The sequence below is a fragment of the Pimephales promelas genome, chromosome 25, assembly GCF_988280905.1.
Source record: "Pimephales promelas chromosome 25, fPimPro1.hap1.1, whole genome shotgun sequence".
Classification (NCBI taxonomy): domain Eukaryota; kingdom Metazoa; phylum Chordata; class Actinopteri; order Cypriniformes; family Leuciscidae; genus Pimephales; species Pimephales promelas.
The window spans coordinates 1,635,552-1,660,805 of NC_142793.1; the positions used below are offsets into that span (position 1 = coordinate 1,635,552).

At 40.3% G+C, this 25,254-nt stretch overlaps 2 protein-coding genes across 3 annotated transcripts in view; one reads left to right on the top strand and one right to left on the bottom strand.

Moving 5' to 3' along the window:
* Positions 1-476: 476 nt before the first annotated feature.
* On the bottom strand, positions 477-12,972 carry LOC120481142 (fibulin-7). Its single transcript, XM_039674601.2, has 7 exons — positions 12,770-12,972; positions 8,443-8,593; positions 8,176-8,349; positions 6,550-6,684; positions 5,585-5,722; positions 1,849-1,984; positions 477-1,481 (listed from the first exon to the last, which is right to left on the bottom strand). Exons 1-7 carry the CDS (start codon positions 12,830-12,832, stop codon positions 1,121-1,123), a joined length of 1,158 nt encoding a protein of 385 aa, XP_039530535.2. The 5' UTR covers positions 12,833-12,972; the 3' UTR covers positions 477-1,120.
* LOC120481146 (uncharacterized) overlaps positions 6,660-25,254 on the top strand; it is a 38,100-nt gene continuing 19,505 nt past the window's right edge. Inside the window, exons 1-3 of one of the 2 annotated variants that reach the window (XM_039674605.2) lie at positions 6,787-6,903; positions 17,123-17,215; positions 18,565-18,640. In XM_039674605.2, coding sequence (XP_039530539.2) covers positions 18,573-18,640 — 68 coding nt within the window. In that variant the 5' untranslated portion in view covers positions 6,787-6,903; positions 17,123-17,215; positions 18,565-18,572. Of the gene's footprint in view, positions 6,904-17,122; positions 17,216-18,564; positions 18,641-25,254 lie in introns of both variants that reach the window. The other variant, XM_089127690.1, reaches the window with a different exon arrangement.

A 25,254-nucleotide genomic window follows, 5' to 3' on the forward strand; every position in this document is an offset into this window, starting at 1 on the left:
GGTCGTCTGATGGAGTTTTAGGACACCATTGGGTCACTTGATGGAGTTTAAGGACACCATTGGGTCGCCTGATGGAGTTAAAGGACACCATTGGGTCGTCTGATGGAGTTTAAGGACACCATTGGGTCGTCTGATGGAGTTTTAGGACACCATTGGGTCGCCTGATGGAGTTTAAGGACACCATTGGGTTGCCTGATGGAGTTTAAGGACACCATTGGGTCGCCTGATGGAGTTTTAGGACACCGTTGGGTCACTTGATGGAGTTTTTCTGTTCCTTGTCACCCTTGATCAGCTCTACCAAATGTCCACTAAGAAAAACATTATGTTTTGATTGAAACTGTGAAGCTGCTTTGATACAGTCTATATTGTGAAAAGCTTTATATAAATATACTTAAATTTACTCTTGGATTTCATCAAAAAAGATTTACGGGGTTGGAAAAGCATGAGGGTAAATGATGACAGAATTTACATTTTTGGGTGAACTAACCCTTTAATGTAGAAATATCCAGGTAGAGATCATGAGTCTCATGAAAAGACTGAAATATCTGAGAATGATCTTTAGTAGCAAGACAATATTTCTTTATTTTGTAAAAATATGTAGTGAAGCAATTGTTTCAATGTCATGTGGTGCAACTCTCCAAAAACTTGCATAAGTGACATAATTTAAAATGTTTTCAAAAAATATTTTTAAACATAATACACATTCATAGTATAAAAAAATTATTACTTTAAATGTGTTGTAACATCAAGAAAAAAAGTCAGTAAATGCTTGTCTTGAAAATTGTGTTTTCTTGGGGAAAAAAAAAACCCTGACAAATAAGGTAGTCGAAGACAACAATAAAAAAGGACAAATCTATTCAAATTAGGTAATTTCTCCGCATTTCAAAATGACATGTCATTGTCGTAATTAACTTCAACACTGCATGAATATTTCGGTCCAAATGGAAGGTTTTTGTCTCCTATTCTGAGGGCTTAAATGACTCCGGCCATTCGTAAGTTTTCTTTTGTCCTGGTAAATTGGCTCCTCAGGAATAGTACAATAGTGCCTCTATCTCTCTTCGGCAGGGTCAGTGCCCAGTATCTCGCCTGTGAATGATTCCACAGCACTGTCCTCTGCGTCTCAGAAGCTGTATGGTGACACAAAGAGAGTGACTTTCGTGACGTATCGCCCCAACAGCTCGTTTCTTTCCATTTCGCTCATCTGGATGTCGACCTCTAGCGTGGCGGGACCCTGGACGGGCTTCACCAGCACCAGCTGCCCCGTGTGTCTGCCGGCGCGCTGGACGCTGAAGTGCTGAACTCCCGGCTTCCCCAGCAGGCCGAAGCGCAGCGCGTCGCCCAGGACACGGGCAGCAGACAGGCGGAAGAGCACGGTGGGCGCCGACATGTTGGACACCACTGCCATGAAGTGGAAGTTAATGGAGACCGGGGCCTGCAGACAGGAGTCGTCTCCTTGGACACACGGGTTACGGTCACAACGCCTGGGTGGAGGAAGAGAAACCAGACCTAACTATAACCTCAAATTATGTCTTGGAAATATAGCAAGGTGATTGGCACAGAGCAGTAAATCCAGAAATTAAGATTTAAAACTTGGAGCAAATTATGGATCACCTTAGGAAAAATAATAGTGGCCCTCGCAACAATGCTGAGAACACGTTCCCATCTGTTGCTGTATAAACCAATATACCAACCAAACCCTTTTAGCTGCGCCAAGTCGATTTTCAGGTCTGTCAGTATGAAGTGAAATTGCGCTAGCATAGCTAAAAGAGTTTGAGTTTACACAATTGTAATATTTTGGTCTCTCGAGACCCACTCGTGCTGAGATGACGGCGGCGGTGCTGTACTTACAGCGGTGAGGTTTTGATGTATGTGGCGTTGTGGAAGCGAGGACAGTCCACCGACTCACAGCGATGACCTCCGTATGTGTTCACACACACCTGCTCGCTGCTGCAGTTATGGCTCGCCCTCACACACTCGTCAATGTCTACACATAGCACGTGATAAAAACAACTTTATTTTAAAGATTCCCTTTTTCTACTATGAGAATATTAGACCTCAGTTTTCCCATTTTTAAGTTAGTTGACTCTTAGCTTTGTATATCCTAGAGCGTGGTTTACCAAGGAAGCATTTTAATACGGTGGCCGAGAGGTGCAAAACAAATCACAATTATGAAAACAAAAAAACAAATCAAAAAACACAACGACAATTCAGAAAACAAAATAGCAATTCAGAAAACACAACAACAAATCTGAAAACAAATTAACAAATCAGAAAACACAAAAACAAATCTGAAAACAAATTAACAAGTCAGAAAACACAACGACAAATCTGAAAACAAATTAACAAGTCAGAAAACACAACGACAAGTCAGACAAAACGGAAAAGGTAGGTATATGTGGCGAATGGAATACTGATCGCTGATTGGACGAGACATCTGTCAATCAAGACATACAGGCAGAAGAAAGATCGATTCGCGTGTGCATGTGTAAATATTAGCTGTATCGTCTAGGCTAGGGCTATTCAATTGGCGGCCCCCCAATCATCTCCATGCGGCCCGAGAGCAATCCAAGAGCAATCCTCCTCCTCCTATTTTCTGGTGGTGTGGCTAAATTTGGTTTGATATGCGCGTGGTCGCAGTGGCGCGTGCAGCTGTATAAGCACTGTGTGTGTACCACGAGCGTTCCGATTGACCTGAGAAAAACGTTTTCAGTCCGAATATTTCAGCAGTTAATATGTGTGTCCCGTATTTCTGTCGACTGAACCAGCGATATTAATCATTCGTTGGTTCGATTCCTATCTCCTTTTCACGAATTGGCCAAACGCATGCATAACAGTAGGAAACGATTCGGATTCGTTCGGACCGTTCTGTCACTGAATCATCTGAAGCTGTTTCTCGGTCAGTAATCTTGAACAAATAGAGAACAAAATAGCGCTGGTTTCAGTTGTTTCACTAGTTTACTTTGAACTAGGCAGCGCGGTCCAGTGGATAACCGAACGCAAGCTTAAAGGAGTTGCGTTTACTAATAGTGGTAAGAAGATTTTAATTTGAAAAGTTTTGTTCTCCATAATATCACTAAATTAGCCGGCTAAATAGACAGCTAATATTTACACATACACATGCGAATCAATCTTTCTTCTGCCGCAGGCGCAGTCTGCTGTACTTTCTGTATGTCTTGATTGACAGATGTCTCGTCCAATCAGCGATCAGTATTCCATTCGCCACATATACCTACCTTTTCCGTTTTGTCTGACTTGTCGTTGTGTTTTCTGACTTGTTAATTTGTTTTCAGATTTGTCGTTGTGTTTTCTGACTTGTTAATTTGTTTTCAGATTTGTTTTTGTGTTTTCTGATTTGTTAATTTGTTTTCAGATTTGTTGTTGTGTTTTCTGAATTGTTATTTTGTTTTCTGAATTGTCGTTGTGTTTTCTGACTTGTTTTTTTGTTTTCATAATTGTGATTTGTTTTGCACCTCTCGGCCACCGTATTTTAAAGGGGTCATACAATGTCATTTTCACGCAAGTTAATATGATTTTTTAGGGTCTAAATGAAATTTTTTGTTGATGATACTCATATTATTTTAAGAACACAAATTTTACCTGGTCAAACACAGCTCTGTTTCCAGCACGCCGTTTCAGTGCATATGGCTTTAAATGATAATGAGCTTCGCTGACTCCGCCCCTCTGTTTTGCGTTTTGACTGTGGAGTGTTGCCTTGACAACAGTTGAAGGTATATTTTGGAGAAAGAAAGGCAGCGGGAGTCTCTGAGGACACATCTGTGCAACCGTACGGCATTTTCGTTTAAAAACGCTCCCTGTCCGCACTAGTGTTTTTTTGTGCTAGCGAATAGCACATAACAGGCACAATATCGGTAAACATGAATATCTATTGGTTCAACATGGATCACATGACTAAACTTGCGCCATCGTTTTCAAATACCTCTGGTTTCACAGTCCACACTGCAACGTGAAAACTGCGTTTTCAAATGTATCCGCTTTGAGGGCGTTTTCCAAAAGCTATGTTTTCATTGATTTAAAACGCCATCTCAGTGTGGACAGAAAACCAAACCGGAGAGAAAAATATGGCCTCAGGTTGAACCGGAGTCGCACCCAAAACAAGATGACGGCCCAAAGAAGTTTGACAATTAAGGCTCGAACGGGACGTTTCTGAATGGTTGGATAACGTAATGTCACTTTGCTCTATCTTTGTGTACTGACAGGGTAGAGAAAGTGAGATACGAACACTATGTGTTTACTGATGTATACATACTTAGTTTGTAATAAAACAATAACCATAACGAGTTGTTCATTATAAATGAGGGATTGTGAATTATAATGAGAACTTCGTATAGAAAACATGCCGTTATGTACCCTGAGTGTAAACCGCATTCGTCGTGAAGCATGCAAGCGATTTACAAAGATTAATCTAAAATATCAAATTTTACACACTTCTTCTGGAGGTGCAGCAGGAACATGAATAGTTGCCACTGATTCATTTTTCAGGAGCAGCTTCTTGGCAAAACCAGCTTTATATTGAGTCTGATCCTCATTTATAAAGCAGTCTGTGAGAAAAGATTTGTTAATCTCGCAAACATGAACGCATTGACGTTGCTCGTGGGGAATATTCCCTTCCAAAATAAAACTCAGCCACTGCGTCTTCAGCGGTTCGGATTTAGGAACATCAAAATAACTGTTTGTTATCTGACAAAGAACAGAACACCACAATCGCTCAGACGCCATTCTGCTCCAGCGCATCAACAATGATGGACTATGATGACCGCTCGCTCAGGGCGGGTCTGTGTTGAAACACTGCTGTCAATCAACAGTCGTGGGAGGGGCGTTCGATTTAGTGCCGTCACGCGGTCGAGCGGCTCGATTTAAGACTGGAAAACATATAATTATTCATCTGAAACTATTTTCTATGAAGACAACGAATGGGGTTTACGTCACCTTGTGAATCCCCAGAAGTAAAGTTGATCTAGTGCGCTACAAATCTCTCCGTCACTAAAGATAGGGTTGGGTATCGCTTGAATTTGAACGATTCTGATTCCGATTCCTTGTTTTGGTTCCTAACGATTCTCGATTCCGATTCTTTTAAGAGGCAGGGTCAAAAAAGTTTAGCTAACCTTGCTAACCAACGGCCTTTCTGAAGGAAATACTCCTTCTGTAAAAATACTCCTTTTGTCACAAATTTTGCATTTTGCCGAGATTTCGTTGTTTTTAGAAAAGTGAAGCCACACTTTGGATCGCCGACGTAAGCTACTCATGTTCGACTCGCGTGGTTATGCCAACACTTCCGGTAGACGCTTCTTCGTTGGTGTTGTTCAGCGGTTTCTTCTTCCGCTCGGCGGACTGGGAATATCGAAACTAGGAATCGAATTTTTTACTTTTGAACGATTCCAGGAAAAACGAAAAGTTAGTCTCGGTTCCAATCGATACTCGATTCTCGATACCCAACCCTAACTAAAGAGGAAGGTTGTATTTAGGAGGCAGTGCATCTGTGAGCAGCACACTAGATAATGACGCTCTGTCGTCAGTGTAAGATGATTATACAGACGCGGGGACTGTAGTTTGGTGGTGAACGCACCATGGCAGCTCCTGCTATCGCGGCCCAGGCGGTATCCGGCGGGACACTGGCATTGGAAACTTCCAGCGGTATTCACACAGGTGTGCAAACACAGACGGCCAGGTGGAGTTAGGCGGAAGAGCTCGCATTCGTCAATGTCTGAAACACACACACACACACACACACACAGAGAGAGAGAGAGACGTCGCTGCTGTCAGTTCAGTCCCAACACGGCTGCTGTGGCATTTTCATCTGAAAACTGTTCAGAAATGAAACTCATTAATCATACATCAAACCTAGCATGCTGTATTCATTAATTTCGGTTCGGTTTCATTTCATACATGATCACACTGAATAATTTAGCATTTTAAAAATACATTTAATTGACCATTGGCTGACATGTTCTTTTATCACCGGCATTGAGAGGCAGTAACAACACTGATGCATTACTGGAATAAGCTGATTTTCATGGTTAGGGCAGGTGTTTATAATATAAAAATCTAATTCATATATATATATGCCTACATTTATAGTCGATTAATATAAATTGAAGAACACAATTATGTGTTATTTGTTAGCAGAAGTGTGGTCTGCCACTGATCCTCCACAACAGTGGCTCTCTCCAGATACTGTACATGCCCTGTGTAACTCCGGATACAGCCAGAGTCTCTGTGGCACACAAATAACCTTTCTGAGAAGTGATAGACGATCAATACTGAGGGTTTAGTGGGCAAACAAATTCATTGATTGTAACGTTATAAAAAACGTATATCAAATATACATATATATATATATATATATATATATATATATGCTCAAGACATACACCATACTCTATATATATATATATTCTATATATAGTGTACTCTAGACATATATATGTGTATATATATGTATATGTGTATATATATGTCCATTGCAAACAGCTGAAAGTTTCTACATTTTGCCAATGTGTGTGTGTGTGTGTGTGTGTGTGTGTGTGAGACCTGTGCACAGCGTGGTGTTGTGGCTGGAGATGCTGAACCCCGGCTCACAGCTGCAGTGACTGGAGTCCAGGAACTGGACGCAGCGCGACGGCCTCACGGACGCTGATAGAGCCGCGGATACGTCAGAGTCCACAGCTGAGACCACACAAACACAACACGCTTATACACTGACCTTTGACCTTCTACACTTCGGTCAGGGTAGACCCCACAGTTAACAGGACAGCAAGGTCTCGATGGAAGCACAGTCCATTCAGTGTGTCGTACGGCTGTATATCTGGGTGAAACATGGCTTCGGTTCGAGAGAAACACAACTCTGGACTGAGATTCGTTCATTAAACCTACGTGTGACTTTAGGTAAGAAAGTTGTTAAAATGTTTACACACATTATCCAGCTTGTGTTTCATGAAAAGGTCAAAAGTGTTGCTTTGAATTGAAGCATGTTTTATAAACCATTTACACAAAAATGCTCAGCTTGTGTTTAATGAATGATTCTTAAACTGTTTTAAATGTGCACATGCAAAAGATTTAATGAATAATTTATTCGTGACACAGAGGAAGGCATGCCTGTGTAGTAATAACTGAATTAAATAATTTATGCAAGAGCTTTTACAAAGGATTTACACTAATTAGTTTGACTCGTGTTTCACAAATAAGGCATAAACTGTCATACTGAATTCATTGCAAACATTTATGCTAAAGATTTAATTAATAATTCACCTTGTGTTTCATGAGTACATTGTTACACTTGACAATTAATGCCAAAGGCTTTATGAAGGAGTTACAGATTTTGTTGCTCATGTTTTATAAACGAGGCGTTTATTCTTGCAATCAATTCAATGTTTTTGTTAAACGTTTTACAAATAATTTACACTATTTGCTAAGCTGCTGCTTCATAAATTAAGTGTATGTTTTGTTATTTGAACGCAATAATTTGTTATTCATGAATTTTAAGCCAAAAATAATTTATAATAAGCCATAAATTTAACCGTTACGCGACAATTGAAACGAGGTTTTTCAGATTTGTTCTGCTTGTTACACTGAACTGACACTAAGCGAGAGCTTCACAAACGAACATTCGGTCAACTTAGACTCGTCTAGACCAACGCTTTTCAATCTCTCAAATGCCACAGATCATATGAAATATGACCAATATGATATGATTTTATTATATGATTTCATGTATAAAGACTCCTGTATTACTGTGGAAAATTAATATTTCAAATGTTTAAAAAATTTGGTTTCTATGACATTTCTACTCAGTGCAGTGCTGAACTATTATAAGGTAAAGTTAGAAATGTATTTTTTAATTTATTTACTTTTAATCAAATAAGTCAAATTTAAGTTCATTAATTTATTTAGTTACTTAGTTTAGACTTATTTTTATATTTATTTTTGTTTATTTTATTAACATTTAGTTATTTACTTTTGTCCAATTTATTTATTTTAATTAGTTTTTTATTTTAATACAATTTTAATTTAATCAAATTTATTTCATTATTTTTACACTGCTTTTCCATGGACTAGCACTGGACCACAGTTTGAAAACCCCTGGTCTAGACATTCATGTGTCAAACATAGGCTACGTACTAAATACTGACGTCAGAGTGGTGCGTGTAGTAGTCGTACCCCTGCAGGACGGCTTTGCTCCGCTCCAGCTCCGGGACTCCAGGCAGACTCTGGTCTCCGGCCCCGTCCGCTCAAAGCCAGGGCTGCACACGAAGTGGACCTCATGTCCCGACTCAAACACACTCCCGAGGACCCGGCCGTTCGCCAGCGGTTCAGGAGGAGGGCAGGCCGAGACTGGGAACGAGACGAGCAGTTCCTACAGCCTGTACTTCAACACTGACATGGTGTAAAGGACAGTGATCTGTGTTGGGCCGTGGCGCTGCTGACCTGTGCTGCTGGGTTTGACTGTGCTGTTCTGCAACAGGCCCAGTTTCTTGCGGAGGCTCCGCAGACTCTGTAGGAAGGACATCTCGTGGGCCGAGAGGAGCTTCTGCACCTGCCGAAGAGCGTTCAGCACCTCCGGTCCACTCCGACAGGCCTGAGCAATCAAACACAGAAATGCAAGACCAATATTATAAGATAAATGCTAAAATATATACATGTATATACTGTATATACACTCACCTAAAGGATTCTTAGGAACACCTGTTCAATTTCTTATTAATGCAATTATCTAATCAACCAATCACATGGCAGTTTCTTCAATGCATTTAGGGGTGTGGTCCTGGTCAAGACGACCTCCTGAACTCCAAACTGAATGTCAGAATGGGAAAGAAAGGAGATTTAAGCAATTTTGAGCGTGGCATGGTTGTTGGTGTCTGAGTATTTCACAATCTGCTCAGTTACTGGGATTTTCACACACAACCATTTCTAGGGTTTACAAAGAATGGTGTGAAAAGGGAAAAACATCCAGTATGGGTCAGTCCTGTGGGAGAAAATACCTTGTTGATGCGAGAGGTCAGAGGAGAATGGGCCGACTGATTCAAGCTGATAGAAGAGCAACTTTGACTGAAATAACCACTCGTTACAACCGAGGTATGCAGCAAAGCATTCGTGAAGAAGACACAACACGCACAACCTTGAACAGCAGAAGACCCCACCGGGTACCACTCATCTCCACTACAAATAGGAAAAAGAGGCGACAATTTGCAAGAGCTCACCAAAACTGGACAGTTGAAGACTGGAAAAATGTTGCCTGGTCTGATGAGTCTCGATTTCTGTTGGTAGAGTCAGAATTTGGCGTAAACAGAATGAGAACATGATCATCATGCCTTGTTCCCACTGTGCAGGCTGGTGGTGGTGGTGTAATGGTGTGGGGATGTTTTCTTGGCACACTTTACCCCCTTAGTGCCAATTGGGCATCGTTTAAATGCCACGGCCTACCTGAGCATTGTTTCTGACCATGTCCATCCCTTTATGGCCACCATGTCCCCATCCTCTGATGGCTACTTCCAGCAGGATAATGCACCATATCACAAAGCTGGAATCATTTCAAATTGGTTTCTAGAACATGTCAATGAGTTGACTGCACTAAAATGGCCGCCACAGTCACCAGATCTCAACCCAATAGAGCATCTTTGGGATGTGGTGGAACGGGAGTGGATGTGCATCTCACAAATCTCCATCAACTGCAAGATGCTATCCTATCAGTATATGGGCCAACATTTCTAAAGAATGCTTTCAGCACCTTGTTGAATCAATGCCACGTAGAATTAAGGCAGTTCTGAAGGCAAAAGGCAGTCAAACACAGTACTAGTATGGTGTTCCTAATAATCCTTTAGGTGAGTGTATATATCCTAACATTGTCCGGGAAGCAGACACACTCTGTCAGTTTAAATCTAGATTGAAAACACATCTCTTTTACCACATTCACACAGAACATTATATATTTCTATTATTCAAATCAGTTAAATGTTGATTAGGCTGCATAGATTATGTCAGCCGGGACCGGGGACACTTCCTACAACATCTGATGTACGTGTTGCATCGTAAGAAGAATGGCATCTACGCTAATTTCAGTCTTTCCATTTATTCCAATCTTTACTGAAGTCAGCCGGATCCAGGCCGTATCCAGATCAGACAGTGAACCATCTGACAAGTCTGGACACGACCACAACGCATTCCTGAAGAGAATCTAGACTCAGTCGCTCAGTTCTCCTCTGGCCAACGAACGGACAGTGTATGATTAACATTTAGGCAACATTGCAGGTCAGAAGTCAGATGGGATCAGAACATTCACAATACTATCCAGTTCCATCTGGTTGGAGTCGTCATGTTGGTATAAATACGAGTTTGTTGAGGCGTGAGGCCTTCACAGGGCTGATGAAGACCTGAACCATTTTAGGACTATCCCAGAAAGCCTGTCAAGAAGTATGTTATGATCGACAGTGTCAAATGCAGCACTGAGGTCGAGTAGTAGCAGCATCACTTTACCTGCATCACTATTTAACCAAATATTGTTTCTCTTTATGAGCGCTGTCTCCCTTGCAAAATTGTTTAAAATAGATTAAGAAAGCCACCGCTACTGGTCACATCTATGGTTAGATTTATATGGTTAGATCCAGTAGATCCAAGTCATGTCCCACCACTTTTTCTCAGGATCGATATAATATTGTCCCCCACCACTTTTTGATTGAATGCTTGAAATAGACTGTAACCACTGATGAACATATTCGGTTTTGATGAAAGAAAAAAAAAACTATACGAGTGTGGATTAGAACCAGTAACTTCTGACACACTTGGCAAAAGATCTACCACTAGACCATTGAAGAACTCAAAGAAAACCTGCTGATCGATGCATTTATGTACGGTTTGAGCTGAGAGGCTGCAGTTTGACCACCAGGCCACCGGATGCTGTGTTGCTAAGAACTTGCAATGTATAACTATTATCAGACCGGCCCTCGCGGCCTCGAAACACTACCGGCCCACCGGGAAAAGCCCTGAATCTCCCGATTGCCACACCGCCCCTGGTTATCATAGCGGGGACTCGGCACATATCACTGAGAGCTGTATTAGTTGTTTTTTGGTTCTTCCAAGTAGCTTTTTGGCCTGAATGGCAAGCGTAACGTGTGGAGGAAACCAGGCACCGCTCATCACCTGGCCAATACCATCCCTACAGTGAAGCCTGGTGGTGGCACCATCAGCTGTGAGTATGTTATTCAGCGGCAGGAACTGGGAGACTAGTCAGAATCGAGGGAAAGATGAATGTACAGAGACATCCTTGATGAAAACCTGCTCCAGAGCTCTGGACCTCAGATTGGGGTGACGGTTCATCTTCCAACAAGACCTGACCCTAAGCACACAGCCAAGATAACACAGGAGTGGCTACGGGACAACTCAGTGAATGTCATTGAGTGGCCTAGCCAGAGCCCAGACTTGAACCTCTCTGGAGAGATCTGGAAATGGCTGTGCACCAACCTGATGGAGCTTGAGAGGTTCTGCAAAGAAGAATGGCAGAAACTGCCCAAAAATAGCTGTGCCAAGCTAGCATCATCCTCACAAAGACTTGAGATTTTGTTGATTCCAAACATGCTTCAACAAAGTATTGAGCAAAGGCTGTTAATACTTATGTTTTTTTAATTTTAATAAATTTGCAAAGATTTCAAACAAACTTATTTCACATTGTCATTATTGGGTATTGTTTGTAGAATTTTGAGGAGAATAGTTAATAATAAATTTAATCAATTTTGGAAAAAGGCTGTAACATAACAAAATGTGGAAAAAAGTTAAGCACTGTGAATACTTTCCAGATGCACTCTATATTAGGGTGACCAACTGTCCTGTTTTCCCAGGACAGTTTTCATATAACAATATAACCATTTTCTATCCATACAGAGCAGGCATAACCTACTTGTATTGAAATTAATAAGGTATCTTTGAGTAAACTTCGAGTATCATTTGAGTAGGCCCATCTGTTTGCCGGGCCGAGTGTTCTGTTTTTGGTAATCAAAATATGGTCACCCTACTATATATATATATATATATATAGGCACAATACAGTATGTTTTTATGTGCATTTTACAGAAGAATCCAGAATCCGTTCCAAACGAAGTTTAAGGCTATTCTGAGTTTAATTACCCTGTCATTTGGATTGTTCACTGCAAATCTGGTTAGTCTTGGACTAGATCTACTCTGTGTTTTGGGAAAATATAAGAGCCTGGTGTTAAAACCAAAGGCAAACACCACAGCGGTTTCACAGTGTGAAACAAATATTTGCAGACTGAGCTGGAAGATGTTTTCAAGTGAGAATCATGATGTTTATGAAGAGAGCTTAACAGGAACTTTGTTATGATTACTAAACTCATTAATATGCTATTGTTTAACAGAGATTTAAAATGTTGAGTATTCAGCATTAGGCCCTGGAGAACCGGAATAATATATTAAATGCATGAAGTATTTTTATTAAAAGACTTTCATATTTATATTCATTCTTATATTTACATTGATATTCATAATAAAATGTATATTTCACTAAAAAATGTAAAAATATTATTATTAAAAACATTAAATTATGAAATATTATATAGGACAGATAATATAACAAATTATTATTATTATTGTAATTAATTAAAAGAAATACATTAAAGACAGAGAACATTGATATATAAGTCCAATAGAAAATCCCATGACAGCAAAGTATAAATGATTTGTAAAAAGCTTTTTTAAGGATCGTTTTTTGTTGATTTTTATTATATATTGTTTTAAAGTCACTTACTTGCCCCTGAGATGTGAAGATTTGGCTTGTAAAAATGATCATGAAAAAAAATACCACCTTCATCCTTAAAACAAAAGTCCTCAAAATCCTGAGTGGATGTCAGAGAAGTCGAGATTGCTGTTGTTCTTCCGGTGTAGAATAGATCCAGTGAGAGTCCTGACTGAACATCTATGATGTCTTTGCTTGTTTTGAGAAGATGTTTCAACCCGCCCTTTAGATCAGAGCGCGCTCACATCTGCACGCGAACGCGCGTCTATAGAAACTCTATCGTTGGGCGACGACGGCGTATAAGATATTGCCGCTTTAATGTCTTGTTTCCATGTCGATTTAATATCTTTTCCTTTGGATAAACATGGATATAGTATGTTAATTAATGTTGCAAACTACACGGAAACCCTGTCAGCTGGTACATTTTTATTTAATTACTGATTTGTAATTGCATAAGGTGGTTTTTATAATAATAGGATGTTATGATAATAAACAATAATAATAATAATGTAATAGTATTTGAGTAAAAATATAATGTAGCCTATGTAAAGTGCTTTTTTCCCTAAATGCTCTTCTCTAGATCAGGGCCGATATCTGATTTCAGCTTTAGGAGGGATACCAATGATTAAAGGTGATTAAAAAAATAATATATTGTTTACTATGGTAGGGATGAACAAACCAGTTGATTCTCGCCACCTATCAAGTCAATCCCTGAACATTGAATTGATTTCTAATCATTTTAAATAACCAGCTAATATTCAGTATTATTTATATTAATTAAGAATTTCGACAAACTTTATATTATTGTAATTGTTTAGATTGGCAATATGTAATTGTGGGTAAACACGTAACATTTTAAATTTGTTTTGTTTGTAAACTATTTTTTTAATTTTAAAGAGGAGATAATGTTCAGTGCTTTAAAGGGTTACTTTTACACTTAAAGCCCTGTTTTAAGATCGTTTCTGATGAAATTGAACGTTTAACATTGAAATTTGGACATGGTGCTGGCCCCAGGATTTTAGGTTTCTGCAACACTATCTCACGACCAATTCGTACGAATTCGACGGATGATTAAAAAGTGGCTAATTCGTACGACCTCACTCGTACTAATTCGTACGATTTGTCTAAACCCACGTGATGGTTAGGTTTAGGGGCGGGGTAAGGGGTAGGTCATTCGTACGAATTCATACGAATTGGCCAATTCGTAAAATATGTACGATTTAGCAAAATCGTATTAATTCGTACGACTGAGGTCGTATGAATTGTTACGAATTAGCCACTTTTTAATCATTCGTCGAATTCGTACGACTTGGTCGTGAGATCGGGTTGGTTTCTGTGGTTGTGGGTGTTCACTGATGCAAAAGATTTCCAAGAGGTTTTATCGTAGGCTAGTTTTTGTCCAGTGGAAAGCATATTTTACGACTGTAAACTAAACACTATTGGCTATTTGAAAAGGGGAGGGGCCATTCAATATGTCCCGCCTTAGCTTCCTGTTTCAGTGGAAATTACATCAACGCATCAAACAAAGCAGCGTGATCAGTGGGCCCTTAAAATATATAAAATGTAACTCGACACCCTTGCCTCATTTAGTATACGCAGTTCTATGAATATGCAAATGAGCCCTGTCTCCACTCACTCACTCGGCTTACTGATCCACTGGTTGACGATCACACGTTGATCTGATTGGTTACAAGGTGGTTTGTGACGTCAGAAACACCAGCGATTTCACACCGTGTGTTTGAGACTGTCTTTGGTTCACTGCAGTTTTAAGGAGGAAATAATCAGCAATGCTGTCCACTTATCAACTTACCCATGGTGTGTGTTAAAGCGTATTAATAACACCACATACACACATAAACAACATTAAAAGCTGGATTTTGCCACAGGGGGACTCTGTGGTACGTGATATGATATCAATGCAATCTGATTTTTATGAAGAACAACATTGTACCACAACAGAAAATTCATTCTAATGTTCACTGATGTTTATTTGCTGCTGTAACTTATATTAAAGAGGAAGAGATGATCTGTCACGCCACATAAAGAGCGTTTGAATTTCATAATAAAACGTACGCAATTTGAAGGCTGAGACTTTCATATGGAAAGTAACCTGCTCTTTGTCGCATGTTAAAGGGGTGGGATAATAGATGTCCCCGGAGTGTGTATGTGAAGACAGAGCCGGCCCGAGCCTTTTGGGGGCCCCTCCCACTACGCCGAGTCCCCTGTGCTTGACGACTATTGATACAAATATGACGCGATCAATATACTAATACATTATAATTTAATACAGAGAGGTTATGTATTAATACAAAATAAATACTTCAGAAAAAATAGATAGCCTTCTCAAAAAAGTTTTACTTTACTTTTTATTTACTATTTGAAACTTCTTAAAACAAATTGCCTCAAAACATATCAAATAAATTATTTGCTAAAATACTGACAAATCTGAGAAATCAGAAACATGATAAGATCAAGGGTTCAACAATGACAATTAGGCCGTGTGTCGCGTTTTTCCTTGCGCCTGACGTACGTTTTCAATTGTTTTCAATGGGAGCGCCACGTTTTTTAAACGCCATGAGCGTACCGAGGCACTGAGCGTTTTTTCTTTTTCACGCTGAAGCGCCGAGAGCCCAGCGTTTTTACTGGTCGCTGGGAGTTGAAAAATGTTCAACTTTGGATAAAACGCAGCGCTCATCACTATCACTTTTTACCCAGCCGTCCAATCACAGTGGAGGAGGGGCGGGACTAATAGCACACCGGCCAACTGTCACAACATTCTAACTGCTGCGGATATTCTGTATCATAGCAACGAAACGTCTCAACGGAAAAAACGCTGCGCTGACAAAACGCTCTCAAGCGCTCAAAGGACGCTATAGCAGAGCGTCTAGCGTTTTCAGCTAGCTAAAAATGCTTTGGTGGACACACGGCCTATTGTTGAAAAGATAAAAATATTATTTCTTCTTATTATTATATTATTATTTATAACTCTCTCAATACAGTGTAACTGTCCTCAAAATCGTATTATTATTGTAACAGACTTTGTTGAATTGTATACATGACAGAATCCAACAAAGTCTGTTACTATATTGTAGCCTATATGTGTTATGCCCTGTATTTTTTCCCCTCACTTTTTGTGTCGGCCCCTTTAAATGCAAATGAGCTGCTTCTCCCGGCGCAGGGGGCGGAGCTTCAGCAGCTCGTGTCCTTTTACCTCATAGACATGCACTGAAAATATCAATTTTTATGTTCAAACTGGAGTAAGACGATAATGAAGAGACATATTCTGTCTCAATCATTTATAAATCGTGTTCCAGGGGGGCAGGGTTTATGTAGTTTTTAGAGTTTGTGATGTCACTTTGTTGTAGTCCTCAACGATTTCTTTAAAAGCAAATATCTTCCTTTGATTTGAACTTTGAGTTTCACAAGTTTTCATAACTTTGCAGATGATGTTTATGCTCGAACAGCAACATAACTAGAGTTAGAATAGTGAAATCATGGAGGTTGTCTTTTTAAGAGCGAATATGAGACTTTTTTTAACTTATGTGGTCCTCAAGATAAGGGCAAATGAGGCAATGAAACTGTCTAAAATAATTTCATGTTTTCAAGGTATGATCCTCTTTCTTAGAATTCGACGGAGAGTCAGTCACATGAGGGTGAGCAGCCTAAATGATGTCAGGAAATGATGTTTTAGTTATAGATTAAATTATTGCTATCAAAGCATTCAACGAAACGTCATGTCTTTTCATAGAAATCCAGTCGTCCATTAATCATCCGAATGTGTTCCCAAGACTAACATTCTCCGAGATCACAGCTGTCACAGACCACAGCTTTTAAATCCCAAACCCACGACAGTTTTACATCATCAGCATTTTACAAGCGTGATTTCACCCGCTGGAGCTCAAAGCTAAAGTTAGTTTTCATCTGTCATCCTCTCAGTCACATTAGCGCGGGAACTGGGGGAGGGGCTCGAGGGAGCGAGTTTAAAGCTCCCTGAACAACAAGAAAAGAACCAGTCAGCTGTGTCGTGTTAAAACGGGAACCGACAGTTTTATATTAAGTTATCGTTTCATTGATTTCCTTAATAAGAGCGCCTGGAGGAAATGTGGCAAACGCTAATGAAAGGACAGAGGCAGTGTGTGTGTGTGTGTGCTGAGAAGACAGTGATTTATGAGGTCTCAGCTGAATTTTGCTTTACAACTTTCATGTTTCCCATCTGTATTTCTCCTATCCTCTCCTGAAATGGACCCGTCCAGCAGCCCCTCTGACTGCGATGGTTCGACCCCCAGTGTATGGTAGCTATAAGACCCAGAAACAGCTCTCTCTCTCTCTCTCTCTCTCTCTCTCTCTCTCTCTCTCTGAGGATAGACAGATATAAAGACAGCATTTCGAGGACGAGCAGGATGAGCAGAATATAAGACTGAACCGAGCCTGTGAGAAGACAGCATCGCAGTCTTCAGTGTAAGTCTGAGCTATCGTGTGTCATTCTCCTCACTTTCTCTCACTCACTCTCATCAGCATCATTTACACCGAGCTGAGGTGTTGTCAGATGTGAGCTGGTGTTAAGGAATGTCTTATTATCTCTGTGTGTGTGTGTGTGTGTGGACGAGGAGAGATTTTATTACTACATTTAAAATGTCTGTCACATTTTACAAAATATAACAAGAAAGTATATTTTGCGTGAAGAATATGAAGATTTTTATCCATAAATAAATTAATTAATAAATTAATAAATAAATTAATTAATTACTATTTACTGTATTAGTTTTCTTATTTTTGTGTTTGGGGTGAAAGAAGACCTGTATATTTATTTTAGTATTATTTAATTGCTATCGTAATATTTTGAATTAGCTTTTATTTTATTTCTTTTTATTATATCACTTTAATATTATTAATTGTCCAGTGGTTTTTTTTGTGTGATTTTTATTAGTTTTTGGTTTTGTAATATTTTTATTGAGCTTTAATTTTATTGAGATTTATTAAAGTAGTACTTGTAGTACTTGAACTTATTATTTTATTTAATTTCTAAATGTATCTAATTTTAAATACGATTTTTTTTCTCGAATTAAGCTTTACATTTTCGTCAAAATAGATTAATATTTTATTTCAGCTTTATTTCAATTAATGAAAACTATGTTATTTTTATTTTTAGTACCAATAACGACACTCTTAAATCGACTACTTCAGGTCAGAGCAGTAATGTCACTTCAGACGAGGAAGACGTCTCACAGTATAACAACAGCACACTTTCTACACTCTAATAACATATACATAAAATAACATCAGACTGCTGTAATATATGAGACTGATATTAGACTATACTGGACAGTGTCTTTCTGCAGTCATATGATGATTCAGCCACTGCTATTCTACTCATGGCAAGACAAGTAAAGATCAACTTTACAAAGTAAAAAGTGCACCGGACGGACGCTGCAGGTGTTTTATTGTAGTCATTACTTGTTAAATGGCCTATATCACTAGGACAATGATGCGTTAGTGGTGAAAGTGCACTGGATAGTGACAGAGATATTAATCTTGAGAAACACAGATGATTAACTCTGCAACAGATGTGGGGTAACGCCATTTGTGTTCATACTGACAGTGAAAAAACGAGACGGTGTTTCTTTAAATCTATGAGGACAATTTTCATTGTCACTAAAGAGATGTCGTGTGTCTATGTTCTCCATTCTAACATTTTCCCTTCTCCGGTTTCTTGATATACTCTGTGTGTGTGTGTGTGTGTGTGTGTCGCTGTGACAGAAGGAGTGCTGTTGTATTATTCAGCTCATTGTGCTGTCTTTCCTTTTTAGACCAAAGCATGACGGGTGTTCTGCGAAGCTCCAAACACAGACCCGGTATGAAGCGCCCTCGGAACCAGCCTTACAGGTACACGCACACACACACACACACACACACATTTCTCATTTCTCACAGGCATATTTCACAACTCGCGTCATGAACACATTAAACATCTGCTCTATTTTTGACATTCTGTCACTGTGATTTTCTCATCTTTGTCTCTCATTTCATTCCTAGCCAATATCTATTTCCGGGTGTTTTCGCTAGTTATGAGCCAGATTGGACGGTTAGATTGCATTTGTGTACCTTGTCTCACATAGTCAAACTTCTGACTCTGGGCATAAAGTCTGGTCCAGTCGGCAGATTGCTATAGCCCACTTTTTATCGGCGCTGGTTCCTGAATAATTTTTCCCACAGGCATTTTAAAAAGAGTTATAAGCATGAATGAATCTAGCCAGCCAGCAACAAGATAATCTGAAGCACAAACGTATATGAACATAGGACAAAAATACTTAATTTAGAATTTAAGTCTTTTCCAAATTTATTAATATTTGTCAAATTTAAAATACAAATCCACATTTGATTTTAAAAAAGGGTGCATTTTATAATTTGATATTTTTTTCAGGTGTGCATCAGGCATCTTTATCAGTGGCGTACTGCGCGAGATGTGATGGCGATGGAAGAGTTGTATTTGTTTTAGTCGAACCATGCGACGCTGCTGCGGTTCATTCAAATCATTGCAGAAATAGAGAAGATAAATGTGGAGGAGATCTTAGTTATGTCAACCTAACCCAAGCTGTTCACATAGAACACATTTTTTGCGCTGCTTTTCCTTTGTTTAATGGGAAAACATGCGCTAGACGGACATCTTTGGCGTTGCACTCGCGTCTCGCACAAGAAAGCTGCGTGTTTAGACGGCTTTAAAAAACATGTCTCGTGACTTTTCTATTCCACTGCATCTCATGTTTTTAAATGCAAAAAAAAAGGCACTCTGTGTGATCGGCACTTTGGGGTGATGAACTGAGAAATCAAATTTTACTTGAGCTTTTGACATCTAAGAGGTCATCATATTATAAGAATATCCTGTAAGTTTCAGAACTGAAAACGTCCTTGTTAGTCCAATAAAAGCTTTTATTGACACCAGCCTCAGCAAACGACTCGTTTTTCAAAGTGGGGAACTATGACGTCAAAGAGGATAAAACCCCACCCCCGCAGAAGAAGATCAATGCCTACTTCAACACGGCCGGTTTAGCCCCGCCCACCGATTCGCGCATTACACGCATAGCTAAATAACATAGATGCCTACCTCGTGATGACAAACCGAGCGATACAGAATATTGTGCAGTGCTGGTTGTGCAAGACAGTCGCTGCATAAGCTTCCTGTGGATTCCTATAGGACTGCATGGATAAACTTTATTTATAATGACGTTCCAGCTGATGAGGTAAAACATCGTCCGTCTGTTCGATTCATTTCACTGAGGATTGTTCTGTAAACAAGACTGGATTTGCAGAGCGATTAAGAGTAAAGAACGGTGCTGTGCCGTCTATATTGGATCTGACAGGAATGGTGCAACACACGGACTCTGGGTCGAACATGTATGGGCGAATCATTCCGGTTGCCATTTTACAACATTTGACGTTTTCAAAACAACTTCCCTCACGTCCACTGACAAGTCATTTGAAACTCATTATAATATGCGAAACTGTTATCCACTCACAGCAGTGGGCGTTTACTTCCAAGTCTTCTGTGCGAGAGACGCCCATAAAAACCCAGCGTTTTTCAGCTAGGCTCAAAACTAGGGTAGAAAACAGCTTATTAGTTATTCATTTTGATGTTTTTGAATGTACTGTAAAAACCAAGCTAACATCATAAGTTGGCCTCAGACAACAATATGATAAAATCTAAAAAGCCAGTTCATGACCCCTTTAAACTAGGCATAAATACAGGATGTTTTTTTGTTCATAATTGTTTATGCAATTTATGAAATTATATTTTGAATTATAAACATTAGTTTAAACGTTATGCACTTTTTTGTATAGTCAGTCTCAGTCATGTTATTTCATTGCTTTGAATAAAGTTCAATGCGGTGCATTAATATTTAGCTCAATGCGCCCTCTTGTGGCCTCAGGAGACAAGCCAAAAGCTCCTCCCCCCCCAACTGTAATCATTTCTTTTAAATTCAAGTATGATTTGAATATTAGTAATTAATGCAATAAAGAGCTAATCCTGTGAGGACCTCTCCTTCCGGTGTAAGAGTGCTTCTAGCGGTGGGTGGAGAAGTACAGCGTTTCACCACTTAGCACTTCGGCGTGATCTTTTTTCCGAAAAGATCAATCAGGAGCGTCTTTATATAGAAGTCTTACAAAGTCTCACATTTCTGGGCCGAGCGCATGTCCATGTTGGTGGCTGCGGTGGCGACTCCCCTTCTTTGCGGTGGCACGAGTCCCCTCTGCTGTTACCCAGCCTGCCACCGCTTCTCATAGCAGAGCCGCGGATATGGTTAACCCTTTGCGAGGGGCACCTCGGCACTCAAGATGTGGACCAGATGTTAATCGCAGCTTCGGAGAGCGGAGCGGGCTCCTCTGGAGAGGGTGATGAAGACCCCCTCTTGAATCGGATTCAGAGTTGACTGTCATGCTTGCCTGGGCAACGGGCTTGAGTGGGACCCTCCACCTTACCTTGAGTGCTCATGGTTGGATAATTGTTCCTGCATGCAGTGGTGCATGGTTCATAACCTCATTGTTCCCCATAGCTTCTCTTTTCGGAAGAGCATGAGGAGGTTCAGGAGTCGTGGAAGGCACCTTTTAGTGCCCGTAGCCGCTCTATAGCCTCTTCCACTGCCCAGAGTCCTGCCAGCCGGCAGAATCCCCCACATCTCCCGTCCAAGGCCTGCAAGACGACAGCAGCCATGGCCATCCTTCAGGTCCATCAGGAAAAAAACTCTCTAAGAGCTGCATGAGGCTAGTTCTCAGCCAGGGTTGATGCAGGAACCGCGCACCTTGCCCTCCGGGTGACGAAAGGACGACGTCTGTCCATCTCTGGTTGGACCTGTCTGAGGTGAAGAACGTCAACAAAGTTTGCTTTCTTAATGTGCCTCTTTCTTAATCTCCCAGGCCAGCCTCTTTGGTGACACAGTCGAGGACTTCGCCCAGCTGTTCTAGTAAGACTGAGGCAATAAATCTTATCCACGACTTGAGTCCTTATCCCATTCGCCCTGTCGAGCCCACGGAAGGTGAATCACCCCATCCAGGCCACCTAACCGTAACCTGTCCATCTAAGCTGCCCTGAGACGGGTGGCCCAGTGATGGAGAGAGCTGCCCTGAACCAGGACAGAGTGAACGACCCACTCCTTCCCCCGGAGAAGGGGCCGGTTGGAGAATCTTCAGTTTAGTTTTAGTCCTGTTCCAGTACACACTTTCTCAATAAAAGAGCAGTTTCCTCAATCTCTTCCTCACTCCCATCCACCCCTTCTCTACACGTCCCAGTTCTGAGATGGGCATGACCATCACACAAGCGGTCGCCAGACACTCAGCCCCTGGTCAGACCGTGCCTTTCTACAACAAGTGTCCAGGCATGGTGTTGAATGACTTCACATTCGACATTTATGTAGTCGACGTCGACTAGTTGCAGATGACGTCAATAATGAACAAATAAGCCATTGCATATGACACAACGCTCCTACATTACAGCTTATTTTTATCAGTTCTTTTGTCTTTGGGTTGTTATATTTCTCAAAGATTTCTGTGAGAAATATAACTTTATAGATAAAGTAGCAGAGTAAAGATTGCATTGCTATGAATGCAATTGAGAGTGGTGATTGCACATGAACTGCACCTAGCTCTCCTCCCACTCCCACCGCCACTATTCCCTGACCGAAGGGACCCTTGCCACGGATAAGCTGGCACACTACTGCACATCTCTAACCGTATTTCCACCGCAGCAACTTTCTCCAGGAACCAGGGACTGTGTGTTAGTACTCGGTGTGTTTCCACTGCAGGAACCCGGGTCTAAATGAAGTTCTGGGTAAAAATTTCACCCTCAGAAAGTCCCTGCTGGCAAGGTGGTACTTTTTCAGGGGTGGGACTCGGGCACTGAACAAGCTGATTGGTTGAGTTCATGCTGCATTTCTATTGGTTGACTCAACGCAGCAGTTTATTTCAACCACCATTTATTTTAAATCTGTTGCGGTGCATGCAGTAAGAGATGTTTGCTATTCGAATCAACAATGGAGTTTAAAAAACACGACCGACGACGAGGTTCAGGCTTTATTAAGCTTAAATTCAGAGGATGAAATCCAGCGGGAACTTTAAAGTAGTGCGCAGTCCTGCGTCACGGTCTAATCTGCCTAATCTTCACGGCACTTTAGAGAAAAAGACAGCAACAGGTCTGTGGGGAAAAAGCTCCTGGGACAAATTGTTCTGGGTAATTTCGGTGGAAACGCGGCTTCTGATGAACATCTATGATGAGCCCTTCAGACTAAATTGAATGTCCTTTATCTACCCATAATGCACTTTAAAAAGTACAAGGTCTATAATGCAGTTTCACAGTCCATTTAATCTCATTTACCTTCCTAAGCGTCCTAGCAGCACTTAAACACACACACTCTTACACACACACGACAGGAATTTACTCGGCTCATCTGCATAATGTTACGGGGCGGCTCTGACTGGCATCTTCTCTCTCGGCTCTGGGCTCCGTGTGACTCACACTGCTGGGCTTATTTGCGTCTTGTTAAGTGTTTTCACACATCAGGAACTTTCTTCTCTATTTCAATCTCATCAGAAGATCTGACGTCTCATTGGTTATTGCCTGCGGTCAGATTCGGCGGTGGGTTGTTGTTAGTGCATTAGTGTGCGCTGAGATTCAACACTAGCCCTAGATTCAATCTGCATTTTAAACGCCCTCCCATAGGGCCATGCATCCCGTTGTATAGAGAAAACCTCTCACACACGTTTGGCAGCATGCATTAGTGTGGCACAGAGCCGTCTCTCCGGTGGCCGCTCTTTTTAGATTGGAGATGTGTGTGTGTCTGCCATAACAAACGTCTAAGTTTAAACCTCAACTGTGCAAAATCTTGCCTCTGGCTCACAATCCCATTTTCTTTCCTTTGGAAGCATATAGGAGAGGAATAAAGGGTTTCACAAGGGATTACTTTGAATAAACAATAAAATGGTCTTTCTTGGCGCTCATGAGGGCGCTCAAAAAGCACCCTTTCAAAAATATGATTCACATTTGTCAGTGAGTGAACATTTGAAAAGCGTCATAAAATATTTGCATGTTGTATCGCTGCTGAATGAATATGGATGCATCGATATCATACAGTGGACTCCACAAATATTGGCGTAACATAAGAGAGTAACATGAAGACCAGGGAACAGAAAGTTTATAATAAAAATAAATCTAAAAAGTAAATAATAATAAATATAAATATTTGGAAAAATAAAAATCTGTCTTTGATTATATTAAAATATGTTTTATATTTTATCTTGTATTTTTAGAAACCTGACCTGACCACATGCAAAAAAGAAAAGGAAAAAGTTCTGAGATAAAAAGCTAAGTTATATTTTATAATATTGCAGAAACAGTCTTCCATACCATACAGCAAATACCTCCAAAAAAAAAAAGCAAAATTATGCAATATTGTTTTTGTATATTGAAATAACATTTACGATGATCGATATTTTAAAGTAGATTTTTACGCTTTTTTTATGTTGCTATGCCGTTTCCACAGTGTTGTGAGGCTGATATTCGTAACAGTGTAACAACAAAATAGTCTATTTAAATCCACAAGGAAACACGGGAGATCGAGAACTGAGAATAAATGGGAGCTAATTGGAATAAAACCACAGTTGTTGTGCAATGAAATTTAACGTGTAGGCATGTGGTTTGAGTGACAGTAATAGTGATGTTGGCTTTTGCAGGTTCAGGTTTTGTTTGCGGCTCCGATCTGCAGCCGAGAGCAGGTTATTTTAAGAGCTGGATGTCAGTATCGTAAGACTCTTTTATCCCAGAGCTTAGAGCAGCAATCTGACCCGCTCTGATCCCACTGCAGTCGAAGGTATATCTCCCTCAATCACCCTAGTCCTCCGAGGAAAAGTCATTTACAGCTCCCTATCTGTGGATCAGAGAATCTATCGGGACTGTGTTGGATCCAGGGGAAACTGTAAGGCCCATAAAACAGTGGAACAGGACCAATATACTATTTGAACAATGCTTGCAACCTCAAAGCAAAGCCAAAACCCACCTGGGATCACTCAAAAACACAATGAATGTATCATATTCGGTTTACATATTTCAACTTGCACAAGAGTAAATAAGTTATATGGTAATTTTCAGTTTATGTTATATGCACATATGAGTGATGGAGACTAATTAAATTTATCAGCAATTTATGCTGAAGAAACCGAACCAGTTACAGTATAAAAATATAATTGTGGTGATAAACACACTTTACCACCCAGACAACCAACCACCAATCATTCAGTGAGCTGGTCAACCAACCAACCAATCAACCAATCAATCAATCAATCAATCAATCAATCAATCAATCAATCAATCAATCAATCAATCAATCAATCAATCAATCAATCAATAAGGGTACGTTTACACGACAACAATATGCTTAAAAACGGAGAAGTTTTTCGTTTGAGTTTTCCGTGTACAGACGACAGCATTGTCAAAACGATCCCCAGTCACACGG

What these genes read in the sequence shown, in the direction of transcription:
- LOC120481142 (XM_039674601.2), bottom strand. Translation starts at nt 12,832, where the DNA reads ATGAAGGTGGTATTTTTTTTCATGATCATTTTTACAAGCCAAATCTTC. An exon ending in TCTTCACATCTCAGGGGCAA is followed by an intron (nt 8,594 to 12,769) that starts GTAAGTGACTTT and finishes TTGATTGCTCAG; the next exon opens with GCCTGTCGGAGTGGACCGGA. An exon ending in AGTCAAACCCAGCAGCACAG is followed by an intron (nt 8,350 to 8,442) that starts GTCAGCAGCGCC and finishes TCTCGTTCCCAG; the next exon opens with TCTCGGCCTGCCCTCCTCCT.